Raw genomic sequence first — 15318 nt, 5'->3', positions numbered from 1 at the left:
TTAAGGAGAAAACAGCTGGTAAACACTCAGAGGGAAGTTTGCTCACTGAGGCCGTGTGTCTTGGAAATGCCATGTGGATGTTCTGCTGCTTTTGATGCTTGTCGTTACTCTCATTCCTGTAAAAAAATTCAGACAGAAGCCAGAAAAGTAATTAATTTGGTCTGCGAAGGAGAAACAGAAACAGTGTAGTGTAGTATTTCAAGGGAACAAGTCATAATGTGCTTACTTATTATTCCCCTGTAAAAATGCTGATTTAAAAGTCTGCATGTGTGTGCTTTACTAGAGGTGTAACATAAATTAAGCCTGTAATGCGGTGTCTGACTCTTTTCTTTTTGTGTTCTAGAATGCATGACAACATGTCCACAATGGTGTACATGAAGGAAGACAAGTTGGAGAAGCTCACACAGGATGAAATTATTTCCAAGACAAAGCAAGTAATCCAGGGGCTGGAAGCTCTGAAGAATGAGCATAATTCCATTTTGCAGAGTTTACTGGAGACACTAAAGTGTTTGAAGAAAGATGACGAAAGTAATCTGGTGGAGGAGAAATCAAACATGATCCGAAAGTCACTGGAGATGTTGGAGCTTGGCCTGAGTGAGGCTCAGGTATGGCCTCATGACGTGACCATGAACTTGCCAGTCTGGGAAAATGGAGACTTTGTTTGAAATCGAGGTTTAAACTAGAGGGTAGATACTTACAGAATAATCGAAATCAGCTTATATGTGGGTTGTGTATGCTATGAAAATGATGATTGATTTGGGCATCCGATCAGATCAGATCAGATCAGTCGCTCAGTCATGTCCGACTCTTTGCGACCCCATGAATCGCAGCACGCCAGGCCTTCCTGTCCATCACCAACTCCCGGAGTTCACCCAAACTCAACGTCCATCGAGTCAGTGATGCCATCCAGCCATCTCATCCTCTGTCGTCCCCTTCTCCTCTTGCCCCCAATCTCTCCCAACATCAGAGTCTTTTCCAATGAGTCAGCTCTTCGCATGAGATGGCCAAAGTAGTGGAGTTTCAGCTTTAGCATCATTCCTTCCAAAGAACACCCAGGGCTGATCTCCTTCAGTATGGACTGGTTGGGTCTCCTTGCAGTCCAAGGGACTCTTAAGAGTCTTCTCCAACACCACAGTTCAAAAGCATCGATTCTTCGGTGCTCAGCCTTCTTCACTGTCTAACTCTCACATCCATACATGACCATGCCTCAGTTTTAAAAAATAATGTGAAAACAGAGGTAACCCTTTGTGTCAGTTAGGGTTTGATTCGGTGCACAAGAAGCAAAAGCAGCGGCTCAAATGTCAGAGTCGGATGTAGACCACATAACCGTGTGGGCTGTCCCAGATGGCCCTGCTTCCCTTTCCAGGAGCGGGCGGAGATGCCCCTCAGCGACACGGGGGGACATGCAGACGGGCTGCACTCACTTCCAGCCCGAGACTGCCTCAGGTGCCCCGCCTCTCCCCAGAAAGCCATGCCCCACGCCAGCAACTGCTCGGTCGTGTCTGTACAGACCAGACCCCGTCCTAGCCCAGGCTCTAGAGCTGCATGGTTGTTGGGTCCCTGCCCCTGCTGCCCTGCACCCCGGCCCGCCTGTCTCGTAGAACAAGACAGTCCAGCTGCAGCCCCATGACCCAGTCCTGTGACTGTGAAGGGTGCAGGAAGGTCGTGCCTCCCTCTGCTTCCTTGAACTGTGCCTGGCACTCTGCTTACATTTCATTGATTCCACGGGCACATCTAGTTGTGAGGGACGCTGGAGGATGGAGCCTTTCCCCTTAAAGTTCCAGGTTCTTATGCCTAAGGAAGAAGGATGAAAGAGTGTTGGCCAGCAGCTCACTGTGAGTGTGAACCTCCTTTGTCAGGCTGGCAGATACTGGAGTTAAAAGGAAGAGGAGGAAAGAGCCCCCTATCCTAGACTTTGAGGTTTTAGACCTGGGAGGGTAATAAGAAGGCAGGGTAGGTGCATGGACTGCAGAGGACAGACTGACCGAAGCCAGCCTTCCTTCGCAGCCCGTGTCCTCCCAGGAGCTTGTCTCTGCCCCAGGCAGGCCCTTCCCTGAGGCCCATCAGTGCACCCCCGGCAGAGCCCAGTGGGCACCTCCGCCTGCGAGTGCATCAGGGCGTCACGGCTCTCACTGTTGGCCACAGAGCCTCCCTCCCTTCCCCTGCAGTGGCGAGGGCGACTTGCCCCGTAACCAGCCCGCTCTGCACATGTGTGTGTGTGTGTGTGCGTGGCGTTTGCTCACGGCAGAGAGTCTCTGAGAAATTCTCTTGGCACCACCTAGATAGAAAATGAAAACACGGCTTCAGTAGAATAGTAGCCGCCTGTCCACTGCTAGTCCGTTAGAGGTGCTTTCAGATAGAAAAAAACTAATTTTTTTCTACATGTTCTGAGCATGTCAATATTCTTTTTTTTTTTTTTCAAGAGAGAAGGAAGAGGCGTTTAATTTAGCTGTTGTCTCAGTCAGATCTGGCTGCTAGAACAGAATGCCGTCAGGTCAGGGCTTCAGCAGTGGGCATTTGTTTTCCACAGTTCTGGAGGCTGCAAGTTCGAGGTCAGGGTATCAGCATGGTTGGCTTCTGGTGGGAGCCCTCTTGGTTTGCCGAGGGATGCCTCCTTGCTGTATCTTCAGCAGGCTGGGGAGTGGGGTGGGCAGAGAGGCAGAGGCAGAGAGAGATGAGCGTGTAACATTCTTGATCATGCCCTGCATGTGGCTGTTGACTGAGGGTGGAAATAGTAAACAGCAGACTGCTTGTACGTTCTCCGGAGCACGCGTCTGCGAGGGTGAGCTGGAGCTGCAGCCCCAGGGCGCTTGCGGAGGTGGGAGGTAGCGTTTGTTAGGCTGAGCGCTGCAGTGCCATCAGCGTCTCTGTCGGTCCAGGTCATGATGGCGCTGTCAAACCACCTGAACGCCGTGGAGTCGGAGAAGCAGAAGCTGCGTGCGCAGGTGCGGCGTCTGTGCCAGGAGAACCAGTGGCTGCGGGATGAGCTGGCCAACACTCAGCAGAAGCTGCAGAAGAGCGAGCAGTCTGTGGCTCAGCTGGAGGAAGAGAAGAAGCATCTGGAATTCATGAATCAGCTGAAAAAGTACGATGACGACATCTCCCCTTCGGTGAGTGGTCCCACAGGAGCACAGGGTTGGCAGTGGCGCCCTCCCGCCGCCGCGGTTCTTTCCCCTCCAGAGCCTGCGTGTGACACGACCCGGGGCTAAGGGTCCTGGGGCTGAGTCCCTGGGAAAGTTGTACACGTTCTCTTTGGAGTACTTTTCTCATACGTGTTTATTTTGAACAATCGTCAGAAAATGTAAAAGTGCTTGGTAAATACAAAATAAATGCAGAGAGGAGCCATTGCCTTCGGTGAGGGCTGTCCCGGCCTGAGATCTGCTGGGCGCCCCTGGCGCTTGCTGTTGGCTCCCCGCCCACCCTGCCACTGGACGCGCCATCAACAGTGCCTGTCCAGCCCCCTGTCGTCCGGGCTCGGGATGCCTCTGTGGTTTGTGGGGGATCTTGGCTTTGTCTTTGAGACGCCCCCACGCCCAGGACACCGCTTGGTCCTTCTGCTCGCTCGCTCATGCGACTGCCTTGGCCTGTCTTGGGGTTCCTGGAGTGTGAGGGTTCCCCAGGGTCTTGGTCCTTTTCTCCTTCTCTTGGTGCTCTCTGGATTTTCATCCCAGTCTCTGTTACTATTGTTTCTGATTCAATTAACTTTTTAGAAGAGTAACCTTTTTTATTTTGGAATGATTTTAGATTCACAGAAAAGTTGCAATGGTCCTGTGAAGAGAATCCCCATATACCCTTCACTCACTTTCCCTGGGTCGGGAAGGTCCCCTGGAGAGGAGATGGCACCACTCCAGTGTTCTTGCCTGGAGAAACCCACGCACGGAGGAGCCTGGTGGGCTGCGGTCCACGGGCCACAGAGTCGGACGCGCCTGAGCATCTCCTCTCTGAGTCTCCTCATGCTGCGCCTGGTATCTCCGCAGCACGTGTCTGAGCTGACTCAGGCCATGTCTGTCTCCAGAGAGCGACAGGCTGCACGGCTCAGACAGCAGATACTTGTTTCTCCTGCTTCTGGAAGCTGGAACTCCGAGACTGAGCAGGGTGACAGCTTTGTTGGAGCCTTGGCGAGGGCCTTCCTCCTGGTGTGTCGTCACACGGCCTCCTGGTTGCTTGTCTCCTCCTGTTGCTGTCACGGCACCGATGTCATCACGGGGCCCCCACCCTCAGGCCTGCCTCTGATCCGTGTTACCCCCAGATATCATCACATTGAGCTTTAGGGCTTCAGCATATCAATTGGGGGGCAGGGACAGACGTTCAGTGTGTAGCAGTGCGTGTGCCCGAAGTGAGAGCATGCCGTTGCCGATCACTGTGGACAGAACTACAGCCTTTGAGTTCCCCAGTGCTTCATTACGTCCCTTTTCCTCTCTAGGGTCCAGTCCAGGATTTCACACCGTGTTTGGAGATAAGATTTGTTTAACGTCTGTGTAGTTCTAGGCGTGATCACTACGTGATCTGTATACCGTTGAGAGTTGTGCGTTTGTGTCTCCAGTCTGAGCCCGCGTCCCATCTGTTAGAATAGTTTGTGCGTTGCACGAGCAGACCTGCACTTACTCTGTGTCTTAGCTTGGGCTGCGTGCAAAATACCGTGGGCTAGGTGGCTTAAACCACAGACCACGAGTTTGGTCATAGGTCTGGAAGCGGGGAGTCCAAGATGAGGGTTCCCCAGGGCTGGTTGCTGGGTAAGACTCATCCCCGCTTTCAGACAGCTGCCCTCTGACTGTGCCCTCACACCGTGCAATGGACGCACGGGGCAGGGGAGCTCGCCTGGTGTTTCAGGGCCCAGCACCAGGGCCTCAGCCTCGTGGTGTTTCTAACCGGTTCCCTCCCAGAACCCCGTCTCTACATGCCGTCACATGGGGTTGCGGCTTCTCCATGATTTGGGCCATGGTTAGTCCAAAGCGCCCTGTTGCATGACTTGCTGTACTTCTCTCTTGCATCTCTAAGTCAGGAGCAGCTGATGTTTTGATTTTAAAGACACTCCTGGAGGCTGCTGTGCAAATAAGAATAGTTGATTCACCTGGAAAATGAGGTGACACTGAGCAGCGGAAAGCTGCTGTCTCAGATTCAGAGACATTTAAAACTTTCTAATACTTTCTAATTTGGAAACGTGTCTGGCTTGGAGAAGAGATGCGGTGAGCCAGCCCTGCCTCCCCTTTCAGGGCACGCCCGTGGTACCTTCTCTCCCCATCCCTGCTCCTCCTTGCGCTGCTGGTGCATCTCCCTGGCCTGAGGGCTCTCCTGTTGGGGCCAGGGCCACACCTGGGAGGCTGAGCAGGGTGCCACGCCTCGTCTCCTCTGCAGCCCAGAGTCCACTTTGCTCATGATCTCTGCAGAGTCCTTGGTGGCGTTTCCCACTCGTCCCAGGATCCCGCTCAGGAATGTTGGAAATGTGGTGTGTACCCCTCAGGGTGTCCCCTCCAGAGGAGCCTGGTGTCCTCCTGTGCCAGGGTGATGCCGAGTTCTTACCTGGTTGAACTGCTGTCCGTTCATCCCATCGTCTGATCACTGTCTCTACCTGAGGGCTCCTCTCTGGGCGACCCAGTCACAGGCTGTCACACTGCCCTTAGGGGTCCTGTGTGGTGCTGGGTGGGACCCAGTCACGGGCTGTCACACCGCCCTTAGGGGTCCTGTGTGGTGCTGGGTGTGGAGGGGTTGTCCATCCCACCAGTTCCGCAGTCTTCAGAGATTGGCCATTTTAATCACTTGCTTCCAAGTAAGATAAGAAAGCGCTCCCTGCTCTTTGCACTTCCTGGGGCCCGGTTGGCGACTCAGGCACAGAGGTGCCTTCGTGGTCTGTTTGTGGCTCCAGCCTACACAGGTACTTTGAGTTCAGGCCAGCAGACTTCCCATTGCTCTTTCCTAAACCGATAGATAAAGCAAATTGTGGCTAATCCTTGATTTGATCTGGAAAGAGAACTGTCTTTTTTATTTTTAATTAAAATGAAATTTATGTCAAAGATATCCAGTGCAGCTTTTATAATATTCGTGAAACTAACTGTCCAGGGTTGGTTTCATAGGAGGACAAAGACGCTGATTCCACCAAGGAACCTTTGGATGACCTCTTCCCAAATGATGATGACGACCCCGGTCAAGGAAGTGAGTTGGGAGTGGGGGCCGGTGGGCGGGAGGTGGCCTCTCCTCTTGGGGGTAATTGCTGTTATTAGTGGGCGCTTGCAGCCTGCCTCGCAAGAGCGCGAACATGCACACAGACTGCCTCACAGGTCGCGTGTTCAGCCGGCCCCTAGTAAAGGGGAGTGGGCCGCCATTTCCCCCGGGGTCTGGGTTCTCAGTGTGTGGAGGAGGGGGGTCCTCCTAGGGCCGCGGCAGCCTCGCTTTGCAGTGGGGGTGTGCAGCACCCCCGCCCGACAGGCTGCGAAGGAGGCTCTGGTTGGTGTCCCGTGCGGCCTCCCCGCGTCTAAACTGGCCTCTCTCCGCAGTCCAGCAGCAGCACAGCAGCGCAGCGGCAGCCGCGCAGCAGGGCGGCTACGAGATCCCCGCACGGCTGCGCACCCTGCACAACCTGGTGATCCAGTACGCCTCGCAGGGCCGCTACGAGGTGGCCGTGCCCCTCTGCAAGCAGGCCCTGGAGGACCTGGAGAAGACCTCGGGCCACGACCACCCTGACGTGGCCACCATGCTCAACATCCTGGCCCTGGTGTACAGGCTAGTAGTCTCGTTTTTTCCTCTTCACTCCACCCAGACAGCGTTTCCAATGAACTTGCCCCGAGAATGTGTTTCTATAACCTGCTCTGAGCTGCTTCTCCAGCCTTACCATCCATTTGTCTTCAAAACAGTCAGGGGTTCAGTTCAGAACACAGAGCTGCTCCCTGGCAGGAACGTCACCCTGTAGAGCGGATGCTGCCTGGGACGCCTGGGCCAGCCTTCTTCCCTCAGGCCACTCTAGACTGCTGGTTATTTTTCCCCACAGTACTTGGTGTACCAGGCTCCCTTGGCCCAGAATAGCCCCCGACGACTCCTGCCTGTCCCCCACCCTCTCCGATCCCCGTCAGCCCTCCTTCCTGACTCCAGGGCTCTGTGTGCCCTGTCCCCCCACCTCTCCGATCCCCGTCAGCCCTCCTTCCTGACTCCAGGGCTCCGCACGCCCGTCCCCTGTTGGCCCCGTAACCCTCGGCCCCACCTCTCTCATAGCTCCTGCTCTGTGCTTGGCATCCTCATTTGAATTTTGTCATCTCTTCTCCTGGAATCCTGATTCCTTGACGTTAAGGACCAGGTTGTCTCGTTTCTGCCTTGCGTTACGTCCTTGAGCATGTTTCCTAACTCGGAAGCCCTTGGTGAACTCACTGAGTGGAGTTCAGTAGTTTGCCTGTGGCCCCGGGCAGTGGTCCACCAGAGCCCTTTGCTGAGCTGAGCTGAAACGGAGCAGGTCGGGTGAGTTGCCCCTGTGGAGGGGGCAGTTACTCCCAGGGCAGGACTGGTTTGCGGTGGCTGCTCCAGCATGGTGGATTTCAGGGAGCGGCACCTTGTTTCTTCGTTAGTTTGATTGTTTACAGGTCAGCAGACATTTTTGAGACCCAAGTGTATGTAAAACTTCAGGCTGGTTCCTGTGAGACTGTACAGATGAATACGTAACACCTGTTCTCAAGGAGAAAGCAGGATACTGAATTGGAAGTCAGGAGAATTCAGTTTGTATCTCTGCTAAGTGGCCACTAGACTGAAGGCGTTGTCCGGAGCCCTTAGCTTTTCTGAGCCTCAGAAGGGTTGCAAGGGTTATGAAAGGTGATGTTACCTGGCAGTGTGAAATAGATAGCATCACCTAAGTGTTTCTAAAGGAGCTTAGAACCTTGTTTAGAGAATAGGCTGGTTACGTTCATGTAATTATAGAAGCAAGGAGACTGTCGTCAATAGAATAGTGCAGGCGTCGGGGTTCCACGGCAGCCCAGGTTTTAGTTCTCGGTGCTTCCACTGTCAGGGCCCAAGTTCAGTCCCTGGTCAGGGAACCAAGATCTTGCAAGCCTTGCAGCATGGCCAATAAATAATAAAGTAAAACAACACAGAAGTGCTGATGCGGAGCTGCCTTCTAGTTGGGAGGATTACGGAGGCCTAGTGGAGGGGTGCGAGTGCTTTCTGGGGCCTTGCAGGGTGTGCTGGGGACTTACTCCTGCGTCCCACGGGGCAGAGCAGCGGGAGTGTGGTGGGAGTAGGCCATGGGGCTGCAGGGGAGTGCTTGAACGTGCCTGTGCCCAGCGGCTGGGTCTCAGAAGAGAGTTGTGGGAGAGGGGAGGACAGAGCGGGGTGGGGGCCGGGCCACAGGATCTGCTGGGGTTGGAGCTGGGCACTAAGTGGGGTGCAGACAGGAGCCGGAGGGTCTGTGAAGGGGAGTGAACCATCGAGAGCGAGGGAGTGTTTCCAGCTAATCCTAGATATTTTTATTGTGCGTGAGTTAGGTGAAAACCGCATGTAGAACGTGACTGGGACTGTGGTACGTAGAAGGTGTGGTCACGTAGACGCGCCAGAAGTTTGATGGCCTCCCCTCTTTGTCCTCGGTCCTGTAGCGTGAGGGCTCACTCATAGCAGCAGCACGTTTGAAACCAGCAGCTGTGTCTGTGTTCACACTGTATTCAGTGCTGAGTCCCAGAGCTGAGCCATGACTCAGTATTTCAGCTTTCTTCTATTAAGGGACATTTAATTTTAAGCTCTTTGGGGGACGGGTATTAATATTATACTGATGAACATGTTTTGGGCAAAAGATTTTGAATTTTTTTCAGTGTCAATTCCTGAGTGGTAAGAGTCTTCACCTTACACGCTTCTTGATACAGATTGCCCAGCTGCTGAGGAAGGTGGTGCCAGCTCACAGTCCCCAACCCTCGCCAGCCTGGGGCGGGGCTGGTTATCGCCTGCTCTTTATTACGAAGACATACAGCTTTGTGTGTTAATCTGTGTTCTGTGATTCTGCATTTTTAGTTGTTTGGGCCTTCTGTGATCCCGCCCACTTCTGTATTGGGATTTATTTTAATGCTGGCAAGGTGTGCATTGGTTTTCATTTGAGTTTGAATGTTTGGATGGGCTTGTGGAATGTGTGCTGAGCCCCGCCCCCTGAATTTCTGACTCAGCGGGTCTGGGGAAGGGCCGGGTTTGTGACTGGTTCCGGCTGTGGTTTGCCGCGCTTGCTCTTGGCGTGACGCCCTCGAGGCTGAGTGACAGTCCCTGGCGTTTTGTGACGGGTCTGTCTTAGAGCAGCGCTCAGTGTGCCTGCTTGGTCTGAGCCATCGCACTCTCGGCACTGGGGGCTGGCTGTGGCTGTATTTAACTGGGCCTGTGTCATACCTGCTGACTTTCACAGAACGTTTGAGTCAGTTTAATATAAGATGTTAATAATATAACATAGTATAAGATGATAATGTAAGTTTAATATAATAGAAAACCTTTACTCCAGGGAGTCAGTGCCCTTTGAGGACCAGCAGCCTCAGCCCTCTCTCCGGGCGGTGCGGGCGGAGCCTTGCTGGGTGGCTGTCCTTGAGCGCTGGAGTGGTGTGCGCGCTCCGCGTCACACAGTGTCACACAGTGCGTGACTGCTTTGCAGCCCTTCGGTCGGTCGGTAGCACTTAAACGCAGGGGGCTGGGCTGGGCCCCAGCTGCTTCCGTCTCCCCACTGTCAGCAGGCCCCTCCGCCCCACCCTGAGCTGCTGCTTTGGCAAATCATTAGCCTCTTAGAGCGGCTCTGTGAGTTACGTCCTTCCTTTGCAGTGGGCTGGTTGAGGCGGCCACGTGACGCGCCAGGCCGTGCGGCCGGCAGCTGGGTCCGCTCTGCGCCTGCCCTGTCTGCACGGCCACACTTGCCTGTGCGGGGCAGCGGGCACGTGCAGACCCCTCCGCACGTGGGGCGGTATTGTCCCAGCGGTCTAGCTTAGCAGGCCCGACTCCCAGCTCTCCTTGCCAACGTGTTTGTTGAGGAAGTCTTTTCTCTCCTACTGTTAGGGATGTTTTTAATAGTTTTAATAGCTAACTTTTAATTTTTTTTAGTAATTAAAACTTAACTTTTATTTCCTTAGTTCCAGAATTACATTTTAAAAGGTGTAGTGAGCTGTGTGTAAACATATAATTGTGTGTTTTTTAATTTAGAGACCAAAATAAATATAAAGACGCAGCTAACCTACTGAACGATGCCTTGGCCATCCGCGAAAAAACTCTGGGCAAAGATCATCCTGCGGTTTGTATACTGGTTCTTCATCCTTTTTCAAGTTTTACTGTCCCTAATACGTTTTTTTTTACCCAACTCATTTCACTGTTAAACTCAACAGGGAAGATTTAAGAGCTGCCCTCTCACTGGACGGCGCAGGTAGGACTTGCTCGCTCGGAAGCAGTGATGCGCCCTAGGGTGGGGCTCACACTGAGCGGATCTCAGCGTGCACTCATGTTGTTGATCACCCCCCTCAAATGGATCACGTATCGTGTTTTTGATCCTGGATCAATTTGCATGTCCTTCTGTAAATTTTTTCCTAAAGATTTTGTATTGCCTTTTTATTAAAATCTGGTCACATTTGCATATAGATCTATTTTGGTTGGTTTTGTGGCTTCCAAGTGAAATTCAAAAAAAAAATAATCAAGATCATGTTGATGCTGACTTGTTAATGGTCTGGTGTTACTTTTGGCCCACTGTGGACAGTGATGTTGCTCTCTCACCTCTGAGTGGAGTCACGGTCCTTCGTCGGCTGGAGAGCGCTTCCGCCACGCACTGGGGGTCGTGTGTGTGTGACGTTTGACGTCCCCTCTGCCGTGGCGTTCACCGTTCTTCCTGGTTCCCTCTGTTGGTAGGTGGCAGCAACTCTGAACAACCTCGCAGTGCTTTACGGCAAAAGAGGGAAGTACAAAGAGGCCGAGCCGCTGTGTCAGAGAGCTCTGGGGATCAGAGAGAAGGTGCGCCGGGGGCCTGTCCCGCAGCGCCCACTTCACGCTGTTACATAATTCACTCTACGTTTTGAGATGGGACCGTGGCGATACATCCTCACTGGCCAAGCACCTAAAGTGCGCCCTTCAGTCCAGGCTGCAGACTGAGGCGCGGCCGGCGGGCCTGCCTGGGGGTCTGGGGCAGTCGGGGTGCAGAGGGTGGAGCCTCGAGTTCTAGGCTCTCCCAGCCTGAGGCCTAGAGTGGCCTGGAAGTGACTCGGCTGAAGAAGGAATTTCTGAGGCCTGTGAGTGCCAGGCATGGGGCATTTCATTTGCAGTGGGGCATGTGCCTGTCAAGAAGAAAAACATGAAAATTAAATGGTCGCCAAATATGCTTATAAAACTTACTGCGATAGCTTTTCTTTTGAGAACCAGAAAATAATTCAGAGCATAGACTGAGTCACTGTCGTGGACGTTTAGTGTTGGTTAGTACAGTGCATAGTGATTAGGTGTTTTTAAAATGGGTCTTGTTCATTTCCACAGTACTCCATATAACTGTGTATTCAAATGTTGCAGACACTGGGCAGGTCCACATCATGACGTTTTAATTTGTGTGTGTCATTGTTAATCAAATGTTATCATATTATCGAATGTTATTTATCATTGATATTGAGAGATTAATCATTTAATTTTGAGTCATAATGGCAAGTACTTGGGAAAGGGAAAATGAAAAGAAGCTCATTATCAGGTTATACAGGTAAAGTTTAGTCTATGCTGTCATTTGCGTGATGGTTATAAAGAAATAAAGTTTTTATTTTATTTTTTATTTATCCACTCAGGTTTTGAGTGGGCTGGGGTTAAAATCAGGGAGAACCACACATGTATCCTGTTGTGGATTGTGAAGTCTAGATGATGGTCTGTAGGTTCTTTCGTGTTTATTTGCTCTCATTCACTCACTCATCTGGCAAACATTTATTGAGGACTTGGGAACCCTCACTTGGTTCGAGTTGATGATTTCAAATTAGCCACAGTCCCTTCCCTGGGAGCACGGTCCACCAGGCAGACGTTGGCTTCTGGCCGAGAGCTCAGGGAGAGTGTAGAGCAGCAGCTCCTTCAGGTCCAGGGCTGGGGCTGTGCTGACGTGGCCTCCCGCCGTCAGTTGGTCTGGAGCCGAGTCTTAGGGCTTCCCAGCCAGGGAGAAGAGGGCAGTGCAGAGGGAGGGAGAGGCCGAAGGCCTGTTCAGGTCCTGAGGAGGAGGTTCACTGTTTATTCATCCACCTGTGTGCCAGCACCTTTCTGCTGCTGCTGCTGCTAAGTCGCTTCAGTCGTGTCCGACTCTGTGCGACCCCATAGACGGAAGCCCACCAGGCTCCCCCGTCCCTGGGATTCTCCAGGCAAGAACACTGGAGTGGGTTGCCATTTCCTTCTCCAATGCATGAAAGTGAAAAGTGAAAGGGAAGTCACTCAGTCGTGTCCGACTCTTAGCCGACCCCATGGACTGCAGCCTACCAGGCTCCTCCGTCCATGGGATTTTCCAGGTAAGAGTACTGGAGTGGGGTGCCTTTGCTTTTTCCGAGCACCTTTCTAGGTGCTGAGATAACATTACACCTAGACACGGAGACAAAGCACTCTGAGGCTTGCATTTTAATAGGGGAGAGTCAGGTGATAAAGAACTAAATTGATAAATAAGGCGGTTTTGAGTAGTGATACTAGCAAAGAAAGAAAAAAACCCAAGTGATGTACTTGTGAGTTAACTGGGTGGGGACGGACTCACGGGTCCCTTAAATTGGATATAAGCAGGTCCCTTCTGAGGGAACCTGAGACCTGCACGGTGAGTTGTTGGTGGGAGTGGGGAGCTGGGTGGGGCTGGGAGAAGAGTATTGGATGTCTGGGACAGCATGTTTGAGTTTGAAGAGCCTTGCAGTGAAGTTTGAAGTGTGAGAGACCTGGTTTGTGATCACAGAATCTGGTTTTAAAGAGAGGATGTGTAGGATGTTAGCTGAGGAGCTGGAAGTTCCCTTTGAGGCTGTTCTTCACAGGAATGAGTGTAATGCCGTTAGAGTCAGAAAGGGCTGGGTATGAGTTTGGGCATGTTTAGAACTTGGCAGTCAGATATAGATAGCCTTTATAAAATGCAGTTTCTTCATCTTCAGAATGTCCATAATGTTACCTACCATGTAGGATTATTGTAAGGATTCAAGACTCCAAAGCTTGGGAAGGAAATCAGCACAGTTTCCTCCCTCCCCCAAGAAGAAGACTCAACTAATGCTGGTTAAGTTATTTTTGTGCTGCATGTGTGGATGTTTAAGTATCACAGGCCTGGAAGCAAGGCACAGTCCTCTTGATGTTTAGGAAGAGCCTTCTCGTGGTAGGGTAGGGAGTGGGTTGGATGGTACCCTGTGAAAAAAATAACAAGTGTTTCTAATGCTATTTTTTATTCCTAGGTTTTGGGAAAGGATCACCCAGATGTTGCCAAGCAGTTAAATAACTTGGCCCTACTATGCCAGAACCAGGGCAAGTATGAAGAAGTGGAATATTATTATCAGAGAGCCCTCGAGATCTACCAGACAAAACTGGGACCTGATGACCCCAATGTGGCCAAAACAAAAAATAACCTGGTATGTTGACAGGTCAGCCCTGTAGATAGTCAGATTCCTTGCTTCCTGAAGCCTCAGCGCTGTTTCATAGTTGAACCTGCAGATGAGAATGTGCTTCCCTGACGTGTGAAGAGTAGTAAGTGCTTTGTTTTATTTTAAGGCTTCCTGCTACCTGAAGCAAGGAAAGTTCAAGCAGGCAGAGACCCTGTACAAAGAGATCCTCACTCGCGCACACGAAAGGGAGTTCGGTTCTGTGGACGGTAAGAGATGCACTTTTGTTTCTAAGCAGGTTAGCTGTAGGATGTGTTAAACATAGGGATTTCCAGTTTAAAACTTGGTAATACCGAGGTCATCACAGCGTGATGGCCCACCTGCCTTGTGTTTCCAGGTTGCCCTCACCCAGAGTCTGCACTTGCTTTAGGCACAGCCTGGATGCAGTAACTCCAGAGAGCCTTCCTGGGGTCCTTAGCTGCTTTCTTGAACTGTTCAGCGGTCCAGTGGCTCTCACAGTGCCGGCAGGCACGCAGCAGCTGCAGCACCACCTGGGGCCCGTCAGCTTCTGCAGCCATCCCAGTCCTGCTGGCTTGTCTCATGGCCGTAAGGAGCTGAGGCCTGCCTCCTTTATAGTCCTTAACGTATTGTAGGTGCTTAATACACAGTTTTGGAATAAACATTTTGTCAGACTTTTAACTGCTCAGTAAAACAGTATCTGATGACGTGAGGCATCTTCCCCCTTCGGTGGCCGTGACGAGAGGGGTTGACAATGTGGACAGTTGTTACCAGTGTGTTGGAAACCTTAGGATTCCTGGGGAAAAGAGGTTGTGGTTAATAAAATACTTCCTTTTATGGAGAATTTCTGGAAAGCATTTTTGAAAACCTTTTGAGAAGTGTATTAGTTTTTCTCTGTCAGCAAGTGGAGCAGTAAGTCTGTTTTACTGTCAGAAGATGGTAATGCCTCAGGCTTGTCATTCTGGAAACGGACTCTGTCTGCCCTGGCCCCTACCGGATCACAGCTCACCTCCCTGGACCTCACAGTCCACAGGGAGCTTCCGTGTCCTCTCACTGCAGAAGCCTTGCTGGGTGTCGGTTGTTCCAGGTCATCAGCTTAGTGCTGCTTCAAAAAAGTTCTCAGGGAAGTGATTTGCTAACTTTCCTTGTCATTTGCTGACTTCTCTCTACTAAAAATAGTAGCATGGAGTCCAGTTAATTGGGTTCTAGTTAGAAGTGGTTTCCTGTACTTGGATTTATCTTCCACACAAACGTTAGAACGTGGGACAGAAAGGTGCAGGTGCGCCCTGACTGGCTGTTGGGGCATGGCTCTCAGGCCACAGGCCTCTTTGCTGTGGTGCAGCATTGAAATGCATGACCTGGCGTGTTGTCCGGAAATCCATTTCTCCTGACTGAGGTGGATTCTTGTCGAACAGTAGGATTAGATCAGTACATACAGCTGAGACGTCAGTAAACAGCAGTGTCGGTTCCCTTCAGTTTCTCAGTCGTGTCTGACTGTTTGCGACCCCATGAACTGCAGCACGCCAGGCCTCCCTGTCCATCACCAACTCCCGAACTTGTTCAGATTCATGGCCATTGAGTTGGTGATGCCATCCAACCATTTCATCCTCTGTCATCTCCTTCTCCTTTTTCCTTCAGTATTTCCTAGCATCAGGGTCTTTTCCAATGAGTCAGTTCTTTGCATCAGGTGGCCAAAGTATTGGAGCTTCGGCTTCAGCATCAGTCCTTCCAATGAATATTCAGGACTGATCTCCTTTAGGATGGACGGGTTGGATCTCCTTGCAGTCCAAGGGACTCTCAAGAGTCTTCTCCA

General features: G+C 51.7%; 1 protein-coding gene across 5 annotated transcripts in view; it reads left to right on the top strand.

Moving 5' to 3' along the window:
* Nucleotides 1–15318, top strand: part of KLC1 (kinesin light chain 1) — a 50635-nt gene that overhangs the window by 4854 nt on the left and 30463 nt on the right. For 4 of the 5 annotated variants that reach the window (XR_826259.1, XM_010851315.1, XM_010851313.1 and 1 more), the window contains exons 1-8: nt 344–605; nt 2880–3110; nt 6072–6150; nt 6492–6717; nt 10135–10222; nt 10828–10929; nt 13344–13517; nt 13657–13756. Coding sequence is in view for 4 of the 5 variants with exons in the window: in XM_010851315.1 (XP_010849617.1) it covers nt 345–605; nt 2880–3110; nt 6072–6150; nt 6492–6717; nt 10135–10222; nt 10828–10929; nt 13344–13517; nt 13657–13756 (1261 nt within the window). In the remaining variant the exon portion in view is untranslated. Of the gene's footprint in view, nt 1–343; nt 606–2879; nt 3111–6071; nt 6151–6491; nt 6718–10134; nt 10223–10313; nt 10352–10827; nt 10930–13343; nt 13518–13656; nt 13757–15318 lie in introns of those variants that run through there. The other variant, XM_010851314.1, reaches the window with a different exon arrangement.

The sequence above is a fragment of the Bison bison genome, unplaced genomic scaffold (genome assembly GCF_000754665.1).
Source record: "Bison bison bison isolate TAMUID 2011002044 unplaced genomic scaffold, Bison_UMD1.0 scf7180017864302, whole genome shotgun sequence".
NCBI lineage: Eukaryota > Metazoa > Chordata > Mammalia > Artiodactyla > Bovidae > Bison > Bison bison.
Note: the sequence above shows the minus strand (reverse complement) of the source record. Positions and strands in the feature narration are given on the sequence as shown.